Source organism: Leguminivora glycinivorella, chromosome 22 (genome assembly GCF_023078275.1).
Source record: "Leguminivora glycinivorella isolate SPB_JAAS2020 chromosome 22, LegGlyc_1.1, whole genome shotgun sequence".
Classification (NCBI taxonomy): domain Eukaryota; kingdom Metazoa; phylum Arthropoda; class Insecta; order Lepidoptera; family Tortricidae; genus Leguminivora; species Leguminivora glycinivorella.
In genome coordinates, this window is record NC_062992.1 from 11,071,858 (window position 1) to 11,097,192 (window position 25,335).

A 25,335-nucleotide genomic window follows, 5' to 3' on the forward strand; every position below is an offset into this window, starting at 1 on the left:
TGTTTAGGAATAATAAAAGAATCTTTATTACAAGCTACAAATGATTTTACTATAGTCATCAGTTGCATGTAATTATTAGTACCTGACCCTTTAGCACAACTTGCCTTGTCGCGCGCGAGTCTATACTTGAAGTCGCGCTTGATGTATGGACTCATTGTGCTAAAGTGGCTGTGCTAAAGGGACAAGTTGTGCTAAAGGGGCTGGGCGACCGAGCTTCGCTCGGTTCTATTTTATTATATCACGTCTTTAGATAAAAAAAAAATCTTATAAATACAAGAAAAAAGAACTTTATTTCTGGCCTGGATTCGAAACCCCGAGATTCGAAACCTGTGATATGTAGCTGCGAATATTAGACCGACCCTCTTACGACTGAGCTACGTGTCGTCGATACGCGGACGACGAAATTAGCGACCATATTTTGCGTTTAGTAACGTGAAAGAAAAACGCATGAAAACTCAAAAATTCGCATTTTCCGGGACCTAAGGCTAAGCTAGATCGATTTTTCACCCCCGAAATCCACATAAAATTCAGCGAAATCGTTAGAGCGGTTTCCGAGATCATCGGTATATATAAATAAATAAAAGAAAAAAACAAGAATTGCCCGTTAAAAGGTATATTTTATTATGCTGTAAAATCTTTTTTCTATTCCCGAACTCTTATTCGTCATTTACAGGATCGTGCATAGATGTTCAAACCCCTACATAAAAGTATATTCCCAAAAGCCAGCCCCCGCCGGCTTCCAGCGCACGCGCGCAGTAACGAAAAAATTGAAAACGCATTGTTTGGCTCTGTAACCATGGCGACGCATTGTTATAACGTTGCTGCGCGCGTGTGCGGTAAGTCGGCGGGGGATAGCTTTTTGCAGTTGGCTCGAGCGCTGGCAGTGCAAACCTTTGCGTCAAAATACAGGAAACAGTGTGAATTTCACGAAAGTTATTCTAGAGGTACAAAACTATTAAAATCTAAGTGCATGGTCGTAGAAAAAATATTGTATGCAACGGTGTTCAACAGAGTCAAAATATACTCGTGGCGTCTTTATTAACAATTTTCGACTTCGCCTCAAATCGTTACCCACGCCACTCGCCTTTTTTGACCTCCTTTAAACGCCGCGCCGGTTGCATAAAATACTATTTTCAGTCCTGTCAAATATTAATAAATAGTAGCGCCATCTAGCCAAGAATCAACCACGGATGTAGCGCCACACATCTTTGTTCATGATTCCGCGGTACGTCTTTCTTTGACTTTATCTGTCTATACGGAGTTGTACCAATTCTTTGCTAAAATTGTGCTTTAATGTGATATCCAAAACGCGAGTTTTCTCACCTTAAAACGAACAAGACAGTTTATTAAAGCTGTCTTTGACATTTCGTAAAATTTAGATTGTTTTTTTTTTCCCCTCTCTTCTATATAGTACCTATTATTTAACTTTTAGTATTATTTTTATTTATTATAAGTTTATTTTTAAGTTAGTCAGTTTAATTAGTTATATTTTAGTTTTGTATAGTTATTTTTAAGTTTTTGGTTATTATTAAGTTTTATATTGTACATAATATGTATTGTTGTTAAAAATAAATAAACATCTCGTAAAATAAAGACTAATTAAATTTATAAAACTCCTCTAACTCATTTTATATCATAAAGTTACTTAGTACCTTTTGAACAGGATATTTTCTTTGTTCTCCGAGAACCATTTTCTGATTTTATTAAATTACACTTTATAACATAATTGGGTGGTTCAGTCAATGTTCATTAAGTTATTTTAAGGAAAGATCTATCGGCTCGGATATATTTTACTTGTTTATTTGAGATTGTTTGAAATTTAATTACAAAATGTGGTAAAAGGTCCTCCTAAACCCGAAATGTTGAAGATTTAAGGTTTTCATTTTATTTTTTGATACAATGTTAGATGTTGATCATGAAATATACTTAAAACTTTAAAACTTAGTGTCTCATAACAAAAACTTTCTTTACATTTTCAGTGCTTGTTTTGAATACAGGACAAACATTAGATTTATTAGGTTTTGATTAGGTACTCGTACTTTTTCTGATCCGATAGCAAACGAAATGTGAGTATAAAATATTGCAACTAATGCGTTTTTATTTCATTGACGTAGGTAAAAAAATCCATTGTACGCACGAGCTCAAATTCGCAAAAATATTTCTACTCAAAATATTGCTGTGATTTTTTAACAGGCGCTGACCATTGTAGTACATGTATTTCCCTTTAGTCTGTTTTCGGATACCTACGGATAGCAGTTAATTTATTAAGCTATTGCTAGTACCTAAATGAGTATGAAAAACCAAAAAATGACTGCCCTTTTGACAATATTTTTTTCATTTAAAATGTAAATAGGTATTTAATAGAACATTCTCACACAAATAATTTTTGGGTCCCATACAAAAAAAAAACAGATTTATTTTTTTCTGCTGTCAATATGCCTTATTTCGAAAATGTATACCACATTTATTATTCCTTATATAATTCTCTATCAGATAGCATTTTCAAAAAATGACTTTCGGAAAAATGCGAATGTCCTCTTTTCGAGCCATCCAGCCCACCGTGCGTCGCTGCGTTCTGCCGTGAAATACGAACAAACAAACAGACACACATACTTTACCATTTATAATATTAGTATGGATTTTATATCACATTACTTTTTTTTTAAATACTACATTTTCGCACTAATAAATGTCTTACTGAGATTAGAACCCTCTCTACCGGCTTACCAGACAGGGTCACTAACTACTAACTAGGCCACAGGCCACCAGCCCGTATTTTTCCGCCGCTGTAACACAGCCATATCCAATATTGCATCGTTAATCACCAGCGAACGACATAAAGCCGGTCATTTATTAACACGGATTAATAGTTCCGAGTTCGGTCCGGAAATGCCCGAAGTCCGTCGACATGGACATTCAGTGGATTCCCTTGTATTGGGAGTAATGTTGATTAATCACAATTTCGTTTTCTTTCAAACCCTTAATTACTAAAAGTGGCAGTTTAACTTGAGCAGTTGCATGTGTTCTGCTTACCCCTTTTGGGGATACAGGCGTGAGTTTATGTAGGTATGTTTAATGTCGAAAATCAAGAATATACATAGGAGCTTCGTGATACAGTTATACCTATTATACTTAATAGAAAGCTCCGACCTATAACTAAAAATTTAATTGTAAATATTTATTATAAATATTTTCAGTAAGTACAGATGGTGTTTTATTTACGCACTTGTGCGAGAAGTAGTTCAGTATATACCGTAAGGTCGAAACTTCGGACGGCCATCTGTACTGAAAAACGTCGTACCATACACCTCCGAAAAGGGAAATTCGTAACTCGTGTCGATTTAAAATAAAAACCGGTCAAGTGCGAGTCGGACTCGCTCACCGAGGGTTCTGTACAAACTTTCAATAGTTGAATCATCAAACTTTTATTCATAGAACTCTACAGATTTGACTAAATCCCAATCAAGACTCCATTTCCCACATAACAAGTAATATTTAATATACCATTTTATTATAAACTGAAATAGATACCATACACTAAAGAAAAAGCGATCAAGCCCACTGGAGGTGAAGCCGGGAATCGAACCCGGGTCTCCAGCTAATGCTACACCACCCCGACCGCCCGAATTTTATTGTTAGACAACGTCCAAATAAAATCAAGAGTATTCGACTTCAATAGTTTACGACTTACCACATGTAGCAAGAATGCTCCTGAACCGACCTCATTATATCAAGAAAAACGCGATGTAGGAAATGAGCGTTCAACGTACAGCGACATCTATCGGCAAATTGAGTAAACTAATGTGCGCGAGCTAGTATGGAAGATGAATTTTATGGAATAAATGATTATTGCGTGAACCGATTTTAACCATTTTGCCTCTATTTGAAAGCAAGTAATTTTACTAAAAAAGTTTTCTAAATACCTACGTGTTCGATTTTATTTTCCTGTAATATTCATTATAATAGCCATTTTGGTGAAAATTTCATAAATTTATGTTGGTAAACTTCGGAGATATGGGGGGGGGGGAACGGTATTTTTTTTACATTTTCCTTCATAATTCTTTTTTTTTCCACAACAAAAAAATTATAAAAAATAGTTTTGATATGTACAATTTAAGCTCTTTCTAATGAAACCCCACTTGACCCAGTTACTTGATATTTACAATTTGCCCCCCTTTCATATTGGCCATTTTGTATAGTTAATATTAATAAATAAAAAAAAAGTCCTTCACTTTTGTAGAGGTTAACAATGTTCATAACTATTCCAAATTTCAAGTCGATAGCATAAGTAGTTCTCGAGATATATTTAGAAATGTGACAGACGGACAGACGGACAAAGTCGCACCATAAGGGTTCCTTTTGTGACTTTTTGGTACGGAACCCTAAAAAAACTCCCTTCGGTCGTGTTTTAATATTTATCGCCACTCGTTTCGAACTTCCTGTTTTACGCACTTGTATCGTAATATACTATTTCATATCGTGAGCCTTTTCCCTAAAGTTTTATTGTTTCCAATTTTTGGCAGATTTTGAAAAGGAAATATTTACCTTTAGCGTCCTATTATGCAAATATTTATTACATAATTAAATTGAACTGATTTTATAACCAACTTGTGTTTTACTGCCATTTTTATATGCATTGTCCAGTTTCTCAATACTTATATCGCCTTACTCAATATTTTTCAGTTGACATCGTAAATTATGTGTTATTTTTTTTTTCATTTTAGTCCTGGCAGGCAAGTATGGTCGCGCGATAAATGATAAATAAATAAATAAATAAATAAATAAATATTATAGGACATTCTTACACAGATTGACTGAGTCCCACGGTAAGCTCAAGAAGGCTTGTGTTGTGGTACTCAGACAACGATATATATAATATATAAATACTTATATACATAGAAAACATCCATGACTCAGGAACAAATATCTGTGCTCATCACACAAATAAATGCCCTTACCGGGATTCGAACCCGGGACCGCGGCGTAGCAGGCAGGGTCACTACCGACTGCGCCAGACCGGTCATGACGACCGGATTGTTATGACAACAATGATAAAACATCAGGCCGTTCCTATCGCACTATTTGTAAGTGAGATAGGGACGGCCAGATGTTTTATCATTTATCGCGTGACCATGATTGCCTGCCTGATGACTAAAATGATTCCTCTATTTACGTTATACTTACAAATTCCTTCTCTGTTTTTCAGAGGGCAAATCGCTAGCGACCTCCTACGAGTGTAAATTTATCGAGACATCTGTCGGTATCAACCATAACGTCGACGAGTTGTTAGTTGGACTACTAACGCAGATACGGTTGAAACAGCAACATGCTGAAAGAGTCAGGTAATATCTTCTCTTCTTTTCGAATGCAGCAAAAGATAAATGTTAAGTACAAAACAAGCCATGTACCTACGTCGCGTATTTATTTATTTCTTATTACTTATCGTTGGGTTTATGAGTAGGCAATGGCGCCTGAGTGAAACGGAATATAACTTTCACGCGCAAGTGTGAGGAGTGTTTCCGATGTTGACGCGTCATCCGCGACGCTCGCAGTTTTGGCGCGAAAAGCTTTCGTCATACTTCGGCCGCGCTCGGAAATTTTCGGAGAAATAGCGGCGGGACGCGATACTGTGTCCTTCACTTACTGAGCGAGTGAGACAGTAAAAGAAAAATAGACAAACTGAACTGTTGAAGGACTGAACTAAATAGATCTCAACTGAAGTAGTGAATGAAAGGGTGTCATCTTGTGAAGTACTTCATTTGAATCTTTCATTCAGGAACTACTCATGTCTACTACGCGAGCAGATACACCAACCCCGTTCTGCCACTTACGCATTTTCTTCACAATTTTCAGGAAACGCAGCAGCACGCGCAAGAATCGCGGGCGCGCGCGCTCCCCACAGAATGACGTCACGGCGCCGCCGCCGCCGCAGTCCGTGTCTGCTGCGAGTACGCCGAGGAAACGCACTCGACTGTCTGCTAGCGTTAAAGTGAGTCCATAGACGATTGATATTATGATATGATACTCTGCTCATCATCATCCTCCTTGCGTTACCCCGGCATTTGCCACGGCTCATGGGAGTCTGGGATAAAGAATATAATACTCACTAGGAGAAGAACGCCAACTTCAAACAAAAAAATGCCTCCTTCCAGTCACACACACACTTACACAACCTTCACACGTTTATACTAGTGGCGGTCTCAAGCAAATCCCTGCGGACATTAATGGAACTAAAATTAATTAACCGGTTGTCAATTTTAGTTCCATTAATGTCCGCAGGGATCTAGTCTAGGTTGGTATCAAATAACATATCGCACATAAATTCCGAAAAACTCATTGGTACGAGCCGGGGTTGTTGCAACTGCGTCGAAATATCGGGAGCTCAACAAAATCACGGTCTATATCCCGGTCAATATATATAAGTCTAATGAAAATAACCGTGAATCATTCAAAACACTAACCGTTATTTCAGGTTCGAGGCCTCCTAGGCCGTGTCTGGGCCCGGGACTCGAAGTCCAAGTCGTGTGAGAATCTCCACGTCCTCTAGCACTCAGCCGCCGACCCCATCGCCTGCTTCCCGTTCTTCGACTGCGCCACTAGCTACGCTTAGGGTGCTGTTACAGCCCTCGGCACGTTTTATTTGACTGATTATCAGGGAGCGTACTTTTCGTGCCGATGACATCAATTTGACGTCACGCTCCATATAGGGTGATCACAAATTGTTTTATTGTAAATTATTAATCATTAGTCATCAATCATTTTAAGTTATGAATTTCTTTGCATGGTAATGAATGCAAGAAGGATGGTGTGCTTTACGTTAGAGAGAAATTCTCTTTTCTACGTATTTATTGTAATGTGTTGTTAATAAATACTATTTAATTAAATTTATGTATAAAAACAAATCAAATAATTTTATTCACGTTTCACATTTCAAGTAGGTATTATTTATGCCACATGTAAATGGACTACTGTATTTGAAGTAATTTGTACACGATTAAAATGATTGGCGACTAATGATTAATAATTTACAATAAAACTATTTGGGATCACCCTATACGGAGCGTGACGTCAGATTAATGTCATCGGCATGAAAAGTACGCTCCCTGCTGATTATTATTTATTTAATTTGCTTGATTGAGCCACTAGCTCCACTTAGGATTCTATACCCTCAAATGCAACTTTTGGCTTGACTGAGCCAAACCATAGATGGACCATTTTTTTAAAGTTGTCGCCACCACTTTTTTTTTGGATTTGGATTTTTTTATCTGGTTTCCACTCAGAATCGCGAGCGCTAAGTCTTGCTCTAATGTATGGGCGCCGCTGACTGCTGTCGCGCTTAGACCAATGTCGTGGCTGAGCCGTAAGCGCGACAGCGGTGAGCGGCAGCCATACGTGCGAATGAAAAGTCCCATCGCTGTGTTTTGCTCTAATGTATGGCCGCCGCTGACTGCTGTCGCGCTTAGACCAATGTCGTGGCTGAGCCGTAAGCGCGACAGCGGCGAGCGGCAGCCATACGTGCGAATGAAAAGTCCCATCGCTGTGTTTTGCTCCAATGTACGCCCGCCGCTCACCGCTGTCGCGCTTAGACCAATGTCGTGGCCGGGCCGTTAGGGTTATATCTCAGCCATTTGGCATCTGCTTAGATACGACACGTTTGGTTTGACTGATCCAAACCTGAAATGCAACAAGTTTTGTTTCATTGTAAAGCTACGCTTAGGATTTTACAAATCTCAGATTCAACTTTTGTCTAGACTGAGTCACTAGCCAAGCTTACGATTCTGCTAACCTGAGCTGTAACACTTTTTGTTTGAGTAAACCACAACTACGCTTAGATTTTTATATCCCCCCGAACAGAAAGCACTGTTTTGAGGAAAAAACCACTGGCTACGCTCGGAACTCAATCTCAGCCCTTAGCTTAGATACAACACATTGATTCGACTCTTGGCACAGTAGTGTTTTAACATAAATTAAACACCAATTTTTGCTAATTTTAACAAAATGTTTGAATTGCCAAGATGTAAGAAAAAGTAACAAATAGGAAATTAATGATTTCTAATAGAATTTGACTGATTATAAATTAATACTACTACGATATTCCCTTCAATATTCTGGATAATTAATCAAAGACCAAAAAAGTTTTGAAATACGAGAGAAAATTGTAAAATGTTCTTAATTTCATCAACAATAAAATTTGAAATCGGAAAAAATATAATTTGATGTTTATCATAACCATTTATATTCCGGCATAGTTGAAATATGTCGGTATTATTTGAAAGGAAAGAGCACCAGAAATAGTTTATAAAAATACGCCAAAAGGAAAAAGTACACAAATCAATGTGACTAAAAAAAAGACACAATCACTATTAGATCAGTCAATTAACATTTTCTTTATTCACCATTACATTGTAGAAAAAAAGCTTTTTGAAACACATGCTGCCGCTAAAGTAAGAATTAGCTTTTATCGAAATGCCCAGAACGGAAATATAGGGTCGGCGACATAATCATATTTTATAATGGAGAGGAGTTTGGTGATTGTAGATTATTTCGATGTGTTTTAAGTATAAGCGATGAAGGATTTTCAACTTTTGTACATCTAACTTTTTTCGGGTTTGTCTTAATGATTTACGGAAATATGTAAATTAAACAATATCATCGTGCATTCAGATGTGCGCGTTGCGAAATGATGACAAATGTCGTAAATTTATTCGAAATTACATTTAAAAATTACAAAAAGTGTTATGAAAAAACATGCTTGTCAAATTCTAGATATTTAATTATTATGTGATGTATTATTTGGAAGTGATAAATATTTTTTTGTTTAAGTAATATAAAACCAATTTTAAGATTTAAAAGTTTTGTGTACAAAATTTGGAAGCGTTTGATGATATAAGCAGCTTCGAATCGAAATTATAAGAACTGAAAAATTCACAATTTTTCCAATATGATATATCAAATCATGGTATTACTAATGTAGGAAGCAAAATATACAAAAGTACTGCTTGAAAGTATTAGTAGAGAATTAGGAAGTGAGAAAATTATATGTGATCCCATTGTGTCTCCTAAACGTTTATATTATATTCCAAACCAAATTATATTATTGTAGATTATGTAAAAATGTACGAGTAGTACTAGGGTTTTTTTTTGCTATATTTGTTGTATTTTTTGCTGTTCATCTATTTTGTATATTATTAGATTTAAGGTACCGGTGTACATTTATGGAGTCAGACGTTATAGTGAAAGATATTCTAGTATTTTATACAGGACGTATCCAAAAGTATGAATCAAATAGCTCAGGTGTTACCTTCTTAATAAAGGTTAGTCAAAGATCCAACTTGAAAACAATTGTGAAGGAAATGTAGTTTTTTTTTGTGTGTGTGTCTAATAGGACAAAAATGCAAAATGGTTATAATATCATTAAAGTAACGATATTCTACACGTTTGACCAAGATCTTTGTAAGGATAAATCAAACTGAAGATTCAATTTTTAGTGACGAACTGTACACCTGATTAGATATACGAGTATTTGATTCATATTATTTGAAATTCTGTATTGCTCTGTATTATTATCATCTATGGAACTAAACTAATTAATTTCAATGAGAGGACTACTTGTATACTTATTTCTGATTCATTTCTAATTGAATATATTTTACTGATTGAAGATGTCATACTCATAATATTAATCGAAGTAATATTAATACTCTATTAAATCTATTATTTATATGGCATTGTGTATTGTTTGTTAGTAGTTAAATTCTCACATAATATTTATATATTTAAAAGGACCTTCCAAATAAACTAAAATTAGCTTTGTCATAGTTTAGTTTTGGGTTATACAAAAAATTGGGTCCACTGCTTTGACATTTGAGCAAAACGAATTAGGTAGGGGTTTTATTTCAGTAATATATTAGAAAAAGTAGGTTTGAAAATATTTATACAGGTACTTTTTTTGTATGGGAATGGACATTGAGGTTTTTAAAAATAAATTGGAAAAAGATGATTCCGGGCTGGTTTAAGAAAAGTATATGCTGTGTAATAAATTTAATGTCATATACCAGTCGCTCAAAATAATAAATTAAACTTGATACAATGTTTGTCTATTCCTAAACAAATTAGGTACCGAAAGAGGGTAAACATCAAGTTTGGCAGCTACATTGATTAAAACCAATATTTTACATATTGATATAGTATTGCCGTTGGTATTATAGTGTAGTCAAAAGGTAGATTATTTGACGCGGCGTCGCTTTTGCAAGATGGATTTTGGATTTGGTGAGAAAGAGTCCATCCAAAATTTTTTTTTTTTTTTTTTCAATTAGAGATGTACAAGTACCCGCATTTGTTTTTAGATTTAAGCCCTAGACCTGTAAGTATTATTTAAAACGAAAATTGTTTCAATTTGAGTGCCTGATATTTAAAGAGATATATTGTAATTTTTTGATCCCTCCGTGGTACCCATGCCTTATTTTATTAGTGTATTATTATTTCCGTAGCTGCGTGACGAGTAGGAATTAGTATATACATTAGAGAATAAACAATTATCAGAATTACTAGTAAAATGTAAGTTTTAGGTGTATTTTTTCATATATTTGATGTCAAATAGTAATTTAACAGTATTAGTCGCGGCAGTTTGATTCAGGGTTCGTATAGTAAGTAAATGAATAGATGTAGTTTGGGTATTTCGTGAAATGGCTGAGTGAGCTCTTTGTATGATGCATGCCGTCCTTTTCTTCATCATAATGTGGGAAGGAGAAGCATGCATCAGCAAAGTGTGCAAATGTAATATCAGCTATGATGGGTCAAACTGTGCGCTACTTTTAAAGTAGTTTTTGTGAAGCTATGGCTTCAAGATATTTTTAATGACGCAAAACGTTAATTATTCAAATTATTAACGTTTTTTTATGATCTCCATGATCGTAAAAAGTCACTATAATTTCATATTTCTTATTTATTCTGACAGCCGAAAGTTTCTAATATTTTCTCTGTTTCATCACCTTTAATTTGTATTGAGCGTGACAACATTTTCTATAGAATATAATTTTAGAAAAATTAATGTTTTGCCTCGTTGGAAATATCAAGTGTGAACCCCAGGGTCCAAATAAAACACCAATCTCACTTCACCCTTGGACCTTCCTGGACCATTCTTTCAGCAGTAGATAATCAGTAGTCAAGCTTAGCGTAGAGGTTCCGATCTCATACAGCGGTCGTGTGACAAATAAAATTAAGATTTATTGACGATAAAAAAACTCTTTCAAATTTGTAATTTTGAAACAGTGTTTCAATTATAAAAAAAGTAAGTACAAAATATTGTGCATTTACTTAGTCTATTTTTTATTAATTTATGAAATAAAGTGTTTCTTATGTCTTTCAGATTTTTCCTGTTTTTGTGGTATGGTACCATAACTGTTATGGTCGAACATCGCAAAGTAATAAAAAATTATGTTTTTAAAGACATTAATATGTAAACTATTTTATGCAGTGCACGAAATAAAGCACCGCATAATTAGAAGAAAACTATCGACAGCAGTTATATTTAAACATAATTTATAATTATTTAATAAATCAAAGAGAAAGATATAAAGATGAATAAAATTGACCGTCACTCCTCAGTATTTCATAGTAATTCCATATTAATTAGCAAATCGTTTTGACAGTTCTTAAAAAGAAGCTAATTTGACTAGACGGAAACTAGCCTATTATACTTGTTTCACAATCATTGATAAAATTCCATATAAAAAAGACGAGGGACCCGACAGAACTTTTTTTCTTTGGTAAGACAGCATCGGATCGGAACCTTAGCTTTTATTTAAAAAGTGGACGTTTCAAATCCAGGGAATTGACAATAAGGGTATCATCAGCATCACGATAGTTTCATTGGAGCTAGATTTATTTTTCATTAGTTTATAAAAATACGAACAGGCGTTGGAATAACTACTTAATCTACTGCTGCTTTTAGATTTTAATTCTGAAATGTATCAAAATTAGCACTTATGAACAGTAAGTAAAATAAATAAAAATTCTCAAATATTTAAACTTTGGTTTCAGGAATCACAATCGGGAACATTTTCTATCCTACCACTAAAAATAATGTCCCATAATATCCGTTCCATTACGTCACAAGCTCTTATTAATTGTAAGAGATACGTGACGTAGTGGAAACTACAACTTTAATTCACCATTTGGGCATTTTTTTTTTCATTGTTAGTGATTCTGAGTTCGAAGAACACAATTTATAAGAATCAGGTGTTTGAGATTTTTTTGTGGAAATCCAAGTAAAAGATGTTGCAACGTTTAACGCATCGAACGATGTACTTAAATAATTATATTACTTATACATTGTACACAGTATCTGGAAGAGCAAAGAAATTTTTGACAGAAAACGCTTTGTGATCGGATTCACGTAGTCAAGTATCAAATAATGGTAGATGTTCTACATTTGATAACTAAACTAATTTTGGTAAATCTCAGAATTTAATCGCTCCTTCTCCTTTGGCTTATATCCTTCCATAAACCTATAATAGTCGTACTTATTACAGATGAAACCATCTCTTTCTCAGTGTATAAGCCAGAAAGGGATGGATGTAGCAAAAGTGATTATTATAGGTTTTTCTGCTTTGTTAAAGTGTTCACTCGTCACTTGAGTACGGAATTTGGCCCTTTTTTTAAAGGCTTCTTTTGGTACCGAGAGATGAAAAGTAACTTTTAAGGGTATGCATTTTTTGTATGCATTTTGAATCTATAAAGAGGTCAATATTTTTACAACTGTGTTAATTAATAAAAAGATATGATAATTTTACCATAAAAAAACCCGCCATATCAGCGATAATTACATTTTGATTTAGTAACTTTTGGTTTGATTATATTGATTTCAAGAATGAATATTAAGTATACAAAATTGACTTTACTAAAATATGCAGTTATAAAAATATTTAAAAAAAATTTGCCATTTCAATAAAAACCTATTTAGAACTGTGCTGCGACAAAGTCCATAAAAAAATGTCTTACCCGTAAAAGTAACTTATCCATGCCTAGTGTTAACCCCATTGGACCATATTAAGCAATATATCCCACTATTATAAGCCCACTAATTAAATAATAGGCGTAGCTTACTTTAGAATTTTATATCGTTGTAATATATACAAATATAGCTATACACTATTAATTTAATTTGAGAATTTTAAAACATTTTAAGTAACTTTCTTCGCAGAGTTGAAACATAGACGTCGCCGTGACAAAACTGCATTCATACTACCCGTCACCATACAAATCAAGTTGCGTTTTCATTTAAAAGACATAATAATTTATTAAAAAAACCGCATTTTTTTTTTAAATTTAACACGGACGTTCAAGTAATATGAATATATGTTTGTTACTAAAATTCGTATTATTAATTGAAATACAAATAAATTAAATAAAAATAATGTTTACTCCCATTTCGTCAACTAAGTACCTACTATTATTTGTATGAAGGCGGCTTTTTGGCAGCGTGTTTGTATGACTTTCAATCTCAACACATACAGTTTCATAGCCTGCGAGCGTAGCACACTAGTTGGCTAAACTTTATCGCATCGGTGCATCCCTATCGCACTAGTGCGAAAAGGACGGCGTGACGTTAGATCGTTTATCACGCGACCGTGCTTGCCTGCCAGAGTATACAAGTATGTGCTTGTGACTCCGAAATCGGCAATGGCATGTCATGAAACTCATGAATCCAAAATATATGTGACATTCTATTCCCAAAGAGCCTAAGATGCGTCTAGTGTATTCAGGAAATTTTTATCTGAAATTCAAAGATAAATTGCTGATATACCGTAAGGACTCCTTTGACATGGAATACCACCACATATAAGCGACCATAGATTTTTTTATCAACTCTGTGCTTTTCTTATACTACATATTGCAGTTATAGATTTCCGATCAATAGCAAATCTCTTAATTAGTAGTTGTAAGAATTAAGCAATAAAATTATTCTAAGAACAAATTGAATTACTTTCATAGAACATATATTAATTTGGGCGCCCTTGGTAATTATGTCATACACTAGAAAATTTCGACCCCTGCCACCGTGACCAGTTGGCCGAGTGGTTTCAGGCATCCGTGGCTATAACGGAGTACGCTGGTTCGAATCCAGCATTGGACACTTGGAGGCATTGGTAATTTTTTCTTTGTGTATGACATTTATTTCAGTTTATAATAAAATAATGATTTTATATTAATAGTGTTTGGCTTATATTTGTTCAGAATTAATATATCAGTGTGTCCATGTGAGTAAGATTTGATGTTGGATGTTTTTTCATATTTTTAATCGAATATTTCGTGTGTTTGTGTTTATGTACATATTTGTTTACAATATATAAAAATAACTATAGAATCTATAGAAATGCCGATGCTAATAATTCAAGATATAAATTATATAAGCTATTGCTTTAATACTAAACATTATAACAAGCTTTTCTATTTAAACATTCATTAAAATTTAGAGTAATAAAATATTTCAATCAAAGTAGAGTGTGCCACATTCTTGTATCTCCGAAATCACTTGTGGTTGAGTAAAATATACTTTTAATATATTTTTAATCAAAGAAACTAAGCCATTTTGTAAAAAACAGATTCATTTATTATAGATGAAAGCAGTTTTATTTTATTAACAAAGATTTATTTCAAACCAATACAAAAAAGTTGCCAACCAACGTTTCAAACCAACTCAAAAAAATAATTTAGACTCTGTTATACTCTGTTAGTTACTTACATTTTTTAAACAAAAAATTAGACGTTTTACAAAATGGCTTATTTTCTTAAATACGGTAACAATTTAGAATCATTTATTTAAAGTGTAGTTATTTTAACCATTCATACAATTAGTAAACTATAATTAAAAGTATAAAATATATCTACAATTGACTGTGTCGTCGTAATATCGTTTTTATTAACTGATATAACCACATATCTAATTGAAACTTTACACAATTTTTCTGAAAATTTTTGCGCACAAATGAAAATATCACGGAATCCGCGTAGACGCTCAAATTTTTTTGAGCAAATTTTGTTCTTTTTTTTATTTGTCATTTTTCTTTGATAGTTTTTTATCATGTTTAAGGTATTTTATCTGTTGTTAAATGTGACATTTCGAAATATATTCTGATGTTTCTTATATAAAAATAAAAAATGCAATAAAAAATATTCTTTTATTTACATTTAAATATTCGTAATTGTTAATCTATGTTACAATTTCTTAATTCTAATTAAAAATGGTAACAAATGTCAGTACAAAAATATCTATAACGTTATTTTAATTTTAGAGCATCCGTTGACGGGTGCGGTTGCACGATGCGGGTGAGATAGTCAATGAAAATAGTGTGATCAACTTTGGCGCGCACGAGTGCGGATTTTGGATATAGTATGAATTTTCTGAGATGCACTTTTCGCTTTTGCCCTAATCTGTTAAACAAAGGCCTTTGTTTCTATTATTCGCTGCGGTTAGCTCCCGTTTAAACGGCACGTGCTATACTCTCAGTGTAGTTAAAAAGCAACTATCATGATAGCAATAAGGTTGAAATCCATAAAAAGCCCTTCCGGAGATAACACGTTTTGTCATCTTCAAAAAAAGTTACCTGCACACTGCAAACTGTTTAATAAATTTGAACCTTATTGCTATCATGATAGTTGCTTTTTAACTACACTGAGACTTTAGTACGTGCTGTGGAAACGGGAGCTAACCACCGCGAATAATAGAAATAAAGGCCTTTGTTTAACAGATTAGGGCAAAACCGAAAAGTTCATCTCAGAAAATTCATACTATACAATGACACCCGCATTTGCACCCGCGCGATCTAGCGGACGCCCATCAGGTGCCGTAGCCGAATGAAATTTCTTTTCTGCGACGCGAAACGAAAACGAAACTCCGCGAAAGGTAGTCTGACTGTCGCGCCAATACGTAAGAGCGACAGAGTTAGATATGAACGAGCGTTTCGTTTCGTGAGCGTTTGTGATATTCGGCTACGTACTCTGATATGTAATAAAATCTGTTTTAAAAGTTGTTATTCAGGAAAGAAATTGAAGTTAAGCGACACACTTTCCTTTAAACTTGGGTAAATCCATTCTGCTTTAAGATGGAATATATAAAACAATATAAAATTGATCTGAAAGATAATCAACCTCATAACAAATCAATGATCAATCTTACAGTGTAAACAATAAAAAAATGACTTATCTATTTAAAAAATGTACTTAAAAAGTACCTGAAGATCTTCGAACAAAATGCAATAGGTAAGATAAATTAGTTAGAACTAAAATTATAAGTAATCTCAAAATGTTCTCAAGATTCTAACTCAACATTTTTTCTTCAGTGGACTTTAGTTAGGCCGATAGTCCACTATCATATGTTTATCATAGAAATATGATCATAAGCAACATGCTATCCTTTTTCTTCACGTTGGAGAAAAAGGGAGGCATATAGACCTATGATCATATTTCCATGATAAACATATATGATAGTGGACTTTCGGCCTTAGCTACCGGAAATTAATATGACTATTATGAGTTAATTGGAATGCCGTAAACTTATAAGCGAGAAAAAAATTAAAACCCTGTGGCCTACTTCACAACACTGACAATTGTCGCCCGACATCGACAGTAACATTTCACCGTTCATTGCCTGTTCAACAAGGGAATATTGACGCTGAGGAACAATGTTACTTATCAGTTATCAATCCTGAAATTGGCACAGAATTGTCAGTTTCACGTGTCAATGTCACTGTGGTAAAAAAGACCACTGCAGTCATGACCCGGGTGGACAAGAGGTCTAGCAATATGCCGCGAATACAGATTTTCGACGGGTCGATTCCTGATGGCACTACAGGGTACATAGCCGAATGGCACAAACGCTCACGAAACGCTCACGAAACGAAACGCTCGTATATATGTATCTGTATCTATCGCCCTTGCATATTGGCGCGACAGAGCCAGACTACCTTTCGCGGCGTTTCGTTTTCGTTTCACGTCGCAGAAATGCCATTCGGCTGCGGCACCAGGCATTGGTATATTTTCGTATTAGATTTTTTATATATAGTTGAATAACTTAATTATTAACGAGGTTATTAGAAGGTTTCATTGTCGAACCACTGCCACATCTTCGGTTTTGTGTAGTCCAGCTCGTATTCCTCGCATTTCTGACCCGTTAATCTGTAAGAGGAGAAACAAATAAAATAAAATAAAATAAAATAATAAATAAATATTATAGGACATTCTTACACAATTTAATGGGTACCTATTTTTTTTTACAGCGGCAGCTCTAAATCTGCTACTAACTGCTTAAAAACTGAGCTAAACTAGATCAGCAGCAAGAAAAGATATGTCTGGTTTAAGGACCTAAAGAGCTTAAAGGCAGTGTGGTTTGGCCTTTAAGTATAACCAAAAAGGAGCGCTCTTGACTATTTATTGCTACGTTGCTGGCTTTGTGGAACTAAATAAATTTTTATTAAGCAGAAACGTCTGCTAACGATTCTAAACATTTTTATATTAAAGGAAAAAAATTTCAATTTTTTTTCAATTTTTTCCTTTAATATAAAAATGTTTAGAATCGTTAGCAGACGTTTCTGCTTAATAAAAATTAATTTAGTATGGGTTAGCACATTGTTACTGGTGAATTCTCAATATAACTTGAGACTCCAGTGCCGTTACAAGATGTAATAGTCTGTCGGTAGATGGCGCTAGACGTCACCCCAAGACGTGTGTACAGAAGGAAAGGCATGGAAAGATTTGCGAAGTCCGGCGTGGCTTCCGTAGCTCAATTGGTAAGAGCATTGCACGGATTGCAAAAATGGTGCGGGTTCAAGTCCCGCCGGAAGCGTAAATTTTTCCATTTTTTCCTTTAATATAAAAATGTTTGTGGAACTAGGTAGATATTCGGGCCTGATTAGGGTTGCCATTCCACAAGAGATGCGCTACATGGAGTACCAGCTAGCGTTATGCTTTGTAGAATGGTGGAATCAAATACAATATCTAAGTAGCGCATCTCTGGTGGAAAGGCAACCTTAAGGGTACGTAATGACGCGATTGCAGGTAAAACATCTCGACACAAGTGTACAACAGTACCAGGGTGGCTAGCCGAATGGCACAATCGCTCACGAAACGCTCACGAAACGAAGCGCTAGTAGATATCTATCTCTATCGCGCTTGCGTATTGGCGCGACAGAGCCAGCGGCGTATCGCTTTCGTTTGGCGTCGGAGAAATGCCATTCGGCTACGGGGCCTGGTCCTCCTAACAAACCGAACGATGAGATGTTCTCTTCTAAAGCACTAAGGTCCCAGCATGCTGAAGTATATGAGTTCGATCTGAGCAGTTATCAGGGAATTCCTCTCCTTCAAGCACTCGGTATTTTGGTAACTATATTCTTTATTAAGGACTAGCTTTTGCGCGTGACTTCGCTCGCGTTAGAAAAAGATAAAATGTAGCCTATGTCACTCTCCATCACTTCAATTATCTCCACTTAAAAAATCACGTCAATTCGTCGCTCCGTTTGGCCGTGAAAGACGGCCAGTACGTTGAAGTATGTGAGTTGGTTTTCTTCAAACATACTCACCATTTTTGTTTTGTTCTTGACTGTCTATGTCAAATTGCAAAAATGTGTAAGGTAATATGGTATATTTACCTGGTTCTCCTCACACACCGCACAATATGATGAGCCCTCCTAAAACACTGTGACCCCAGCACGTTGAATTAGGTAAGTCCGATTTGCGCAGATATCAGGGAGTTGGTTTTCTTCAGACATTGTCTCCATTATGTTTTTCGACTGTCTAAAATGTACCTATTTGTCAATAAGTTAGGTATGAATGTGAGTAAGATAAATTACCTGGTTCTCCTCACACAGCGTACGATTGGATGAGCTCTCCTAAAACACTGTGGTCCTAGCACGTTGAAGTAGGTAAGTCCGATTTGCGCAGATATCAGGGAGTTGGTTTTCTTCAGACATTGTCTCCATTATGTTTTTCGACATACAATGACTGTCTAAAATGTACCTATTTATGTCAATAAGGTAGGGCCCCACCACATCTAGCGTCTCGCGAGCGTAGCGTCGGGCCAACTGTATGGAAAAAGACACCGCATCGGCGCGACGTCGACGCGGCGTCAGGCTTTGCCATACAGTTGGCCCGACGCTACGCTCGCGAGACGTTAGATGTAGGGGGCCCTTAGGTATGAATGTGTGTAAGGTATTACCTGGTTCTCCTCACACACCGCACAATAGGATGAGCTCTTCTAAAACACTGTGGTCCCAACACGTTGAAGTAGGTAAGGCCGATCTGTGCAGATATCAGGGAGTTGGTTTTCTTCAGACATTCTCGGAATTTTGCGTCGCAACTGCAATGCGATCTGAAATGAGGAGAAACGATATTTTAATTTATGATTTTTATTTTTGTGAAGACCTAGAAGAAACTATTTTAAACAAATCAAAGAGGATCGAGTATTATAGAGAGTTCCTGTAAAAGCAAAGAGGATCGAGTATTATAGAGAGTTACTGTCAAAGCAAAGAGGATCGAGTATTATAGAGAGTTACTGTCAAAGCAAAGAGGATCGAGTATTATAGAGAGTTACTGTCAAAATAAAATGTGTTATCACAGTGCATAAACTACCATCTCTCGACTCAAGCTTAAAACTTTTGAACCTCAGTTTTGACAATTTGGCCCATATTCTTAACTTGATATGTGTTAAAATGTCAAATATTAATATTAGCGCCATCTAGCCGAGCGTTCCCCAAAGGTGTAACGCCATCTAGGCCACCGTACCTGTTTCTCTAGGGCTTTGAGGTACGTTTTTTTCTTAGACTTTATCCGTCTATACGGAGTTATATTTGAAGCAAATAAAAGAAAAGGTTTAGGTCAAATCGTATCTTAACAGAAGGTGAAGGAGTTGGCAGAGGACCGGACATGTTGGAGATTGCTCCACCGACAAGAGCAGAATTTAAGTTTAAAGAAGAAGAAGAAGACAGATTTTTGAAGGAGAAGTTGGCTGACGGAAATGGACTAGGCAAACAGGAGCTTGAAGTAATCGCCCAGGATTGTGAAAAGTGGAAGATTCTCAGCTTTTGAGAGCTCTGTGTCCGTAATGAGGTACCTAATGAGGGATAACAGGATCACATCGTCATCATCTTTCTTCTTCTTCTTCTTGCTCATATAACCCGGTAACCTTCAAATCAAGAGTGAACAGGCATCTTCTGGGCGAGCTCACTCCATCGTAGGCCACGTCTTTGCCTTTGGCTAGTCTGTGGCCAAGAGTAAGCCCATTTATAATTAAAAAAAAAATCTTTCTTGGTTAGCTTCTATTTCCTGATAACGATTCCTACTTAATCCTTCCTTCATTTCTACTTAAATATAAATATACATATCTGCACCGACGATGACGTTATATAATAAAGTTCGGATTATAAATCGATCATAAATTATGTCTATTATACAGGTTGTATGTTTGACCTGGCCCCGTAGCCGAATGGCATTTCTCCGACGCCAAACGAAAGCGATACGCCGCTGGCTCTGTCGCGCCAATACGCAAGCGCGATAGAGATAGATATCTACTAGCGCTTCGTTTCGTGAGCGTTTCGTGAGCGATTGTGCCATTCGGCTAGCCACCCTGAACCTGCTGGCCTGCATCTGCCGGCCCTTTACCCATCATACACGGAAGCAAATGCCATATTAATGACCACTCAAAGCAGACAAGATGATTTTATGTCACACTATGCACCTACGAACGAGATTTAATCAATAGTATGTCAGAGTTTCTAACACGAGTTTATGACATTTAATAAAAAACATTCGTTACCTATCAATTCGCTTATGCTGAAGAACTTCTTAAGTGTGCGAAAGAGAAGCTGTCACGTGGGCCATTTTTTTTTTCAAAGTTGTTCACCCCACTGTTTTTTTGGATTTGGATTTTTTTATGTGGTTTCTACTCAGAATCGCGAGCTTTTTCAATATTGATAGGAGAAAAAAGTGTCCTTAGGTTTTTTTCCCATTCCTTTACCATTTTTTCATACGTTCTGAATGGCGGTAACGGAAATGAAGGTTTGAAAAATGTATGGAAATGTTAGGACATTTTTTATTTCCTATCAGGATCGAGAGAGCTCGCGATTCTGAGTATGAATCGCGTAAAAATACCTGTTACAAAAAAAGTGGGGTGGATAGCTTTGAAAAAAATGGCCCACGTATATGAACATCCCTTGAGTGCAAAAGAGGCAGACTACAAATGAGAAATCTTGACCATTTTTGACGTCGACAATTAATTTTTCACGTTTTCTTATATAATTAGGGTTCCGTAGTCAACTAGGAAATTGTTCCAGTTTTGGTCTCACTTGCTATATTTGACAGTTCGTCTTTGTCATCCTACTTAAAGAGTAACGTATTTTTAAACGTCAGAAACTCTTGGCAGTGGTTCAGTTATATAACCCGGTATGTTATATAACTGGGTACGCTGACCGCAAAGAATTTCATAAAGAGACGAGTTAAGATCTTAAATGGAATTACTTGAACTTGGTTCTTTTTACCACGTCGGTGACAAACAAGCATACGGCCATCATGGACGTTTGTATTTTGTACCATCAGCTACTATGAGCTGTTTCATGTGATCTGCCTACCCCTTTTCGAAATACAAGCGTGAGCTAAATGATGCACTATAAAGTTAGTCCACTACTATTACGGTCGTAGGTAAATCGACAAAGAAAAAAATAATTAGGTACCTATACAATTTATCGGTATAAGATTTTTTTAATAAAGTAGGTATCAACAAATTATCATACGCATTTATGTTATTCTTAAAAAATTATATGTCATTTGCCGCGGCTCATGGGAGCCTGGGGTCCGCTTTGACAACTAATCCCAAGAGTAGGCACTAGTTTTTACGAAAGTGACTGCCATCTGACCTTCCAACCCGAAGGGTAAAAATGAAAAGTCATTATTAAAATAAAATAAAAAATATACAATAAATCATCTTAACTTCGTCCATAGGCTACGGTGACTGTTTACCATCAAGTAGCTTGATGGCCGTATGCTTGTTTGCCACTATGTGGTATAAACAAAACTAGGCCAAAACTAGTCCGGATGGCGTTGCCATGGCAACAAGTTCATTCACGTGAGGAAGGAAAATCATTCACGTAAATACTCATGTTTCCTATAAGATAGGGCCTACCGCGAGCTACGTTCTCATTCGCTCATTACACTCGTAAGTGACAGGGTTCAAACACTTCAAACGTCATACGTGGTAGGCCCGGCCGGCCTAACCGAAATGACTAAGACGCCAGACGCCGATCGAACGAAACGCAGTCGCGCTCTGTCGCTCATACAGAGAGCGATAGAGATAGCTCGCTACGATAACAATATTATCGTAAGTGTTTGTGCATTTGGGTACGTCCACTGGGCTTAAGATATAATCAATATACAAGTTATGTAACGATCCGGTCCGTTATATAACTGACAGCCGAGTAAGTACTCTATTACTGCGCGAGCGCAAGACGCATATTCTAAGTTTAAAGATGGGATGTCAATTCGATTTTGAGTTGAGGTTAGCTGAAAATATCTTCCGTGAAAACAGCCAGTGTGGCTTAGAAGAAACTTAAAAAAAAAGGTATAATATTGAATCTCTAAGTATTAGAAGTAAAGCGAATATTCAAACTAAATAAATAAATTGTTAGTTACATATTTCTGATTCCCGTATCAAATTAATCATATTTATTTCAAGTTTTTAATTTAGGGCTTATCTAATTAATTTAAACAAATACCCAAAAATAAATTATATCACTAATTGCCCGATTCCAAACTTAATTATACGTCTAATATTAGATCTGGATACGATTAGTGTCTATTATTCCAGGTCGCTGTCCTATCGTAGTGAAATCTTCCTTACATGTTACAAGCGTTGTTCGAATAAAGCACTAGGATACTCCGTCACTCGAATCAAGCTTGCCGGCTGGCTACTTTAAACTAATGTATCTAGTCTTGGCAAAGAATATCTTTTTGTACCTTTTGGCGCAGAAAGTCTACGTCCATGGGGTCCCAGCGCGAACAAGTTGTTCACAGAAATCGCGAAGCGTCTGGTTAAGGTAACTGGTGACCGAAGAGCTGGTGACTTCCTCGCACAACGTATCAGCATTGCGGTACAGCGAGGAAATGTCGCCAGTATCCTTGGTACAATGCCTAAGGGCATATTTTAGACATTAGCTAGCTTTTAAGTTTAGTCTTAGTTTCTTAAAAAAATTAAATTAACAATGTAGCTATGTAAATTCTATCAATTGAGACAAATGTATATCTGCCAAAACGATGTAATAGTACTTATATTATTTAGAACAAAATCGGTTTGTTTATGTTACCTATTAACAAACGCTTAAATTGAATGATAACTTTGGTACCTTTGTCCTTCTTAGTATGTATTATTATAAAATAAAATACCATCGTCATGTGTATTGTTTGTCATTTTAATATTACATTTTAGACATACACAGTTATACACATCGCATCATCTTAAATTATTACGATATCCACTTCTTGATCAGCTCCTTCACATATTTTCGATTTTCTTTCATTTCTTTTGGCTCATCTTCCGTAGCAATCAGGACGCCACACTGTGAGGTTCCGTTCACCATTGTTGCTGGAGCTTCCGGTCCTAAATCTTTAACCACTCCAAGATTGTGCCAAGGATCCATATCTCCATGTGTGAATACTACTTTAGTCACATTTGGTGTCAATCCGCCATATTTCTTATTTGTCTTCGCTATTCCTTCATCCATCTTCTTTTCAACATCCCCTTTCACAAAACCTTTGCACATTTTAATCACAAACTCCAATGGATTCCAGTGAACGAATGGCTGTTTTTCTGTTGATGTAGTTTCTTGGTAACCAAACTCTGTGCAAATTTGATAAATCCATGCAGCATACTCTAATTTTGTAAAATCTTGTGAACTAAAATCAACATTATTACAACCACCTCTAATAGACATAGTCTTTTCCAAGTTATTCAGTGATAATTTTTCATCGGAACCAAAGTATGTTTTGCAGACATATTCAACTATATGTGGTGATGAATATGTTGCAGTGCCTTTGAGAAGTCTGTAAGCCATGTAATAAAAGAAATATTGTTGATTTTGTAACACAGTCATATCATTTTCTTGGCAAATATTCCATTCCCTTTTTAGATCTTTAATTCCACTTGAGCTTTTCAATTGTTCCTCGCATCTTTTAAACAGCTTTTCCATATTGCTTAAACAGGTCTTAGGACCGTATTTACCAAAAGTGTAACGGACGCCGTCTAAGTATTCATGAAAGTCTTTTTTGGCTAAGACTGGAGCGCTGCTAGCAACTGCAGCATCCACTAAATCAGGATGTAGTTCCCTTATCCAGGCTGCAAGGCTTCCTGCATACCATCCACCGATAACTACCACCTTCGACGATTTGAACTTAGCGTCAGATTTCAGCATTTTGATCAAATTCACCAGATCTTCCAAAGCTTGTGCAGAGTTTAAAAACTTATAATATTCAACCACGTCAGTATTTTTAATATCAGGTAAACTCTTTCCATAATATCTGTGTTCTGCAGCAAACAATGCGCCATTAGTTTCTTTTGCGAATTGATTCATCAAAAACATGTCCTCATTTGCAATGGCACCTTCATTTAAAGGTGTGGGTCCACCAATGAATATATAAATAGGTCCATTTGGTTTCCATAGCTCAAGATTCTCGAAGTATCTTGTTTTGAATGTTCTTTTCTCCTTTGAGTCAAAGTGATCCAATGGTTGTTTGATCCATTTTTCATTTATATTACTCAAATCTTGCTGATTGACGACCGAATCCAGGAGATAATTGAAATGACTTGTTAATGCTGTAGTGGATGCTATTAACAAAGATATTAGACATAAATAATGCATGGTTATAGCTTCAGAATTGTAACTGCCTGAATAAAGAATATACTGATGTTACTGACTTATATGTTTTCTATCTAACTACACGTGTTACTTCGAAATTCCAAAAGCAAATACATACATCCTTACTAATATTATAAAAAGGAAAGTGTGTGTGTCTGTTTGTTACGGCAAAACAGAGCGACAAATTGTCGTGATTTTTAAGTAGAGATAGTTGAAGGGATAGAGAGTGACATAGGATACTTTTGTTTCTTTCTAACGCGTGCGAAGCCGCGGGCAAAAGCTAGTACACAATAAAACAAAAACACTGATAGTTTCGGAATATATTGTGATAAGCAGTGAAAGCGGAAAACAAAATATACGAGTGTTGAATTAATAGGAAGTTAAAATAACCCCAAGAATTATAAAATCAGTAATCACTCACGCTGATTACTTCATTCCA

General features: G+C 35.7%; 3 protein-coding genes across 3 annotated transcripts in view; 1 reads left to right on the forward strand and 2 right to left on the reverse strand.

The window, feature by feature from the left end:
- The window catches only part of LOC125238104, a 317,546-nt gene extending 310,919 nt beyond the window's left edge, over positions 1-6,627 (forward strand). Inside the window, exons 14-16 of the mRNA XM_048145392.1 lie at positions 5,207-5,342; positions 5,854-5,989; positions 6,473-6,627. Coding sequence (XP_048001349.1) covers positions 5,207-5,342; positions 5,854-5,989; positions 6,473-6,547 — 347 coding nt within the window. The 3' untranslated portion in view covers positions 6,548-6,627. The remainder of the gene's footprint in view (positions 1-5,206; positions 5,343-5,853; positions 5,990-6,472) is intronic.
- Positions 6,628-15,672: 9,045 nt separating this feature from the next.
- The window catches only part of LOC125237691, a 68,394-nt gene continuing 58,731 nt past the window's right edge, over positions 15,673-25,335 (reverse strand). Inside the window, exons 5-6 of the mRNA XM_048144842.1 lie at positions 19,214-19,366; positions 15,673-17,178 (exon numbers count right to left, since the gene is read on the reverse strand). Coding sequence (XP_048000799.1) covers positions 17,094-17,178; positions 19,214-19,366 — 238 coding nt within the window. The 3' untranslated portion in view covers positions 15,673-17,093. The remainder of the gene's footprint in view (positions 17,179-19,213; positions 19,367-25,335) is intronic.
- Positions 23,439-24,896, reverse strand: LOC125237694 (putative serine protease K12H4.7). Its single transcript, XM_048144844.1, has 2 exons — positions 24,794-24,896; positions 23,439-24,543 (listed from the first exon to the last, which is right to left on the reverse strand). The coding sequence occupies exons 1-2, from the start codon at positions 24,886-24,888 to the stop codon at positions 23,508-23,510; spliced, it is 1,131 nt and encodes a 376-aa protein (XP_048000801.1). The 5' UTR covers positions 24,889-24,896; the 3' UTR covers positions 23,439-23,507.

Coding starts and splice junctions, on each gene's coding strand:
- LOC125237694 (XM_048144844.1), bottom strand. CDS start 24,888: ATGTCTAATATCTTTGTTAATAGCATCCACTACAGCATTAACAAGTCA. Junction 24,544..24,793: donor CAATCAGCAAGATTTGAGTA/ATATAAATGAAA, acceptor TTATGGAAAGAG/TTTACCTGATATTAAAAATA.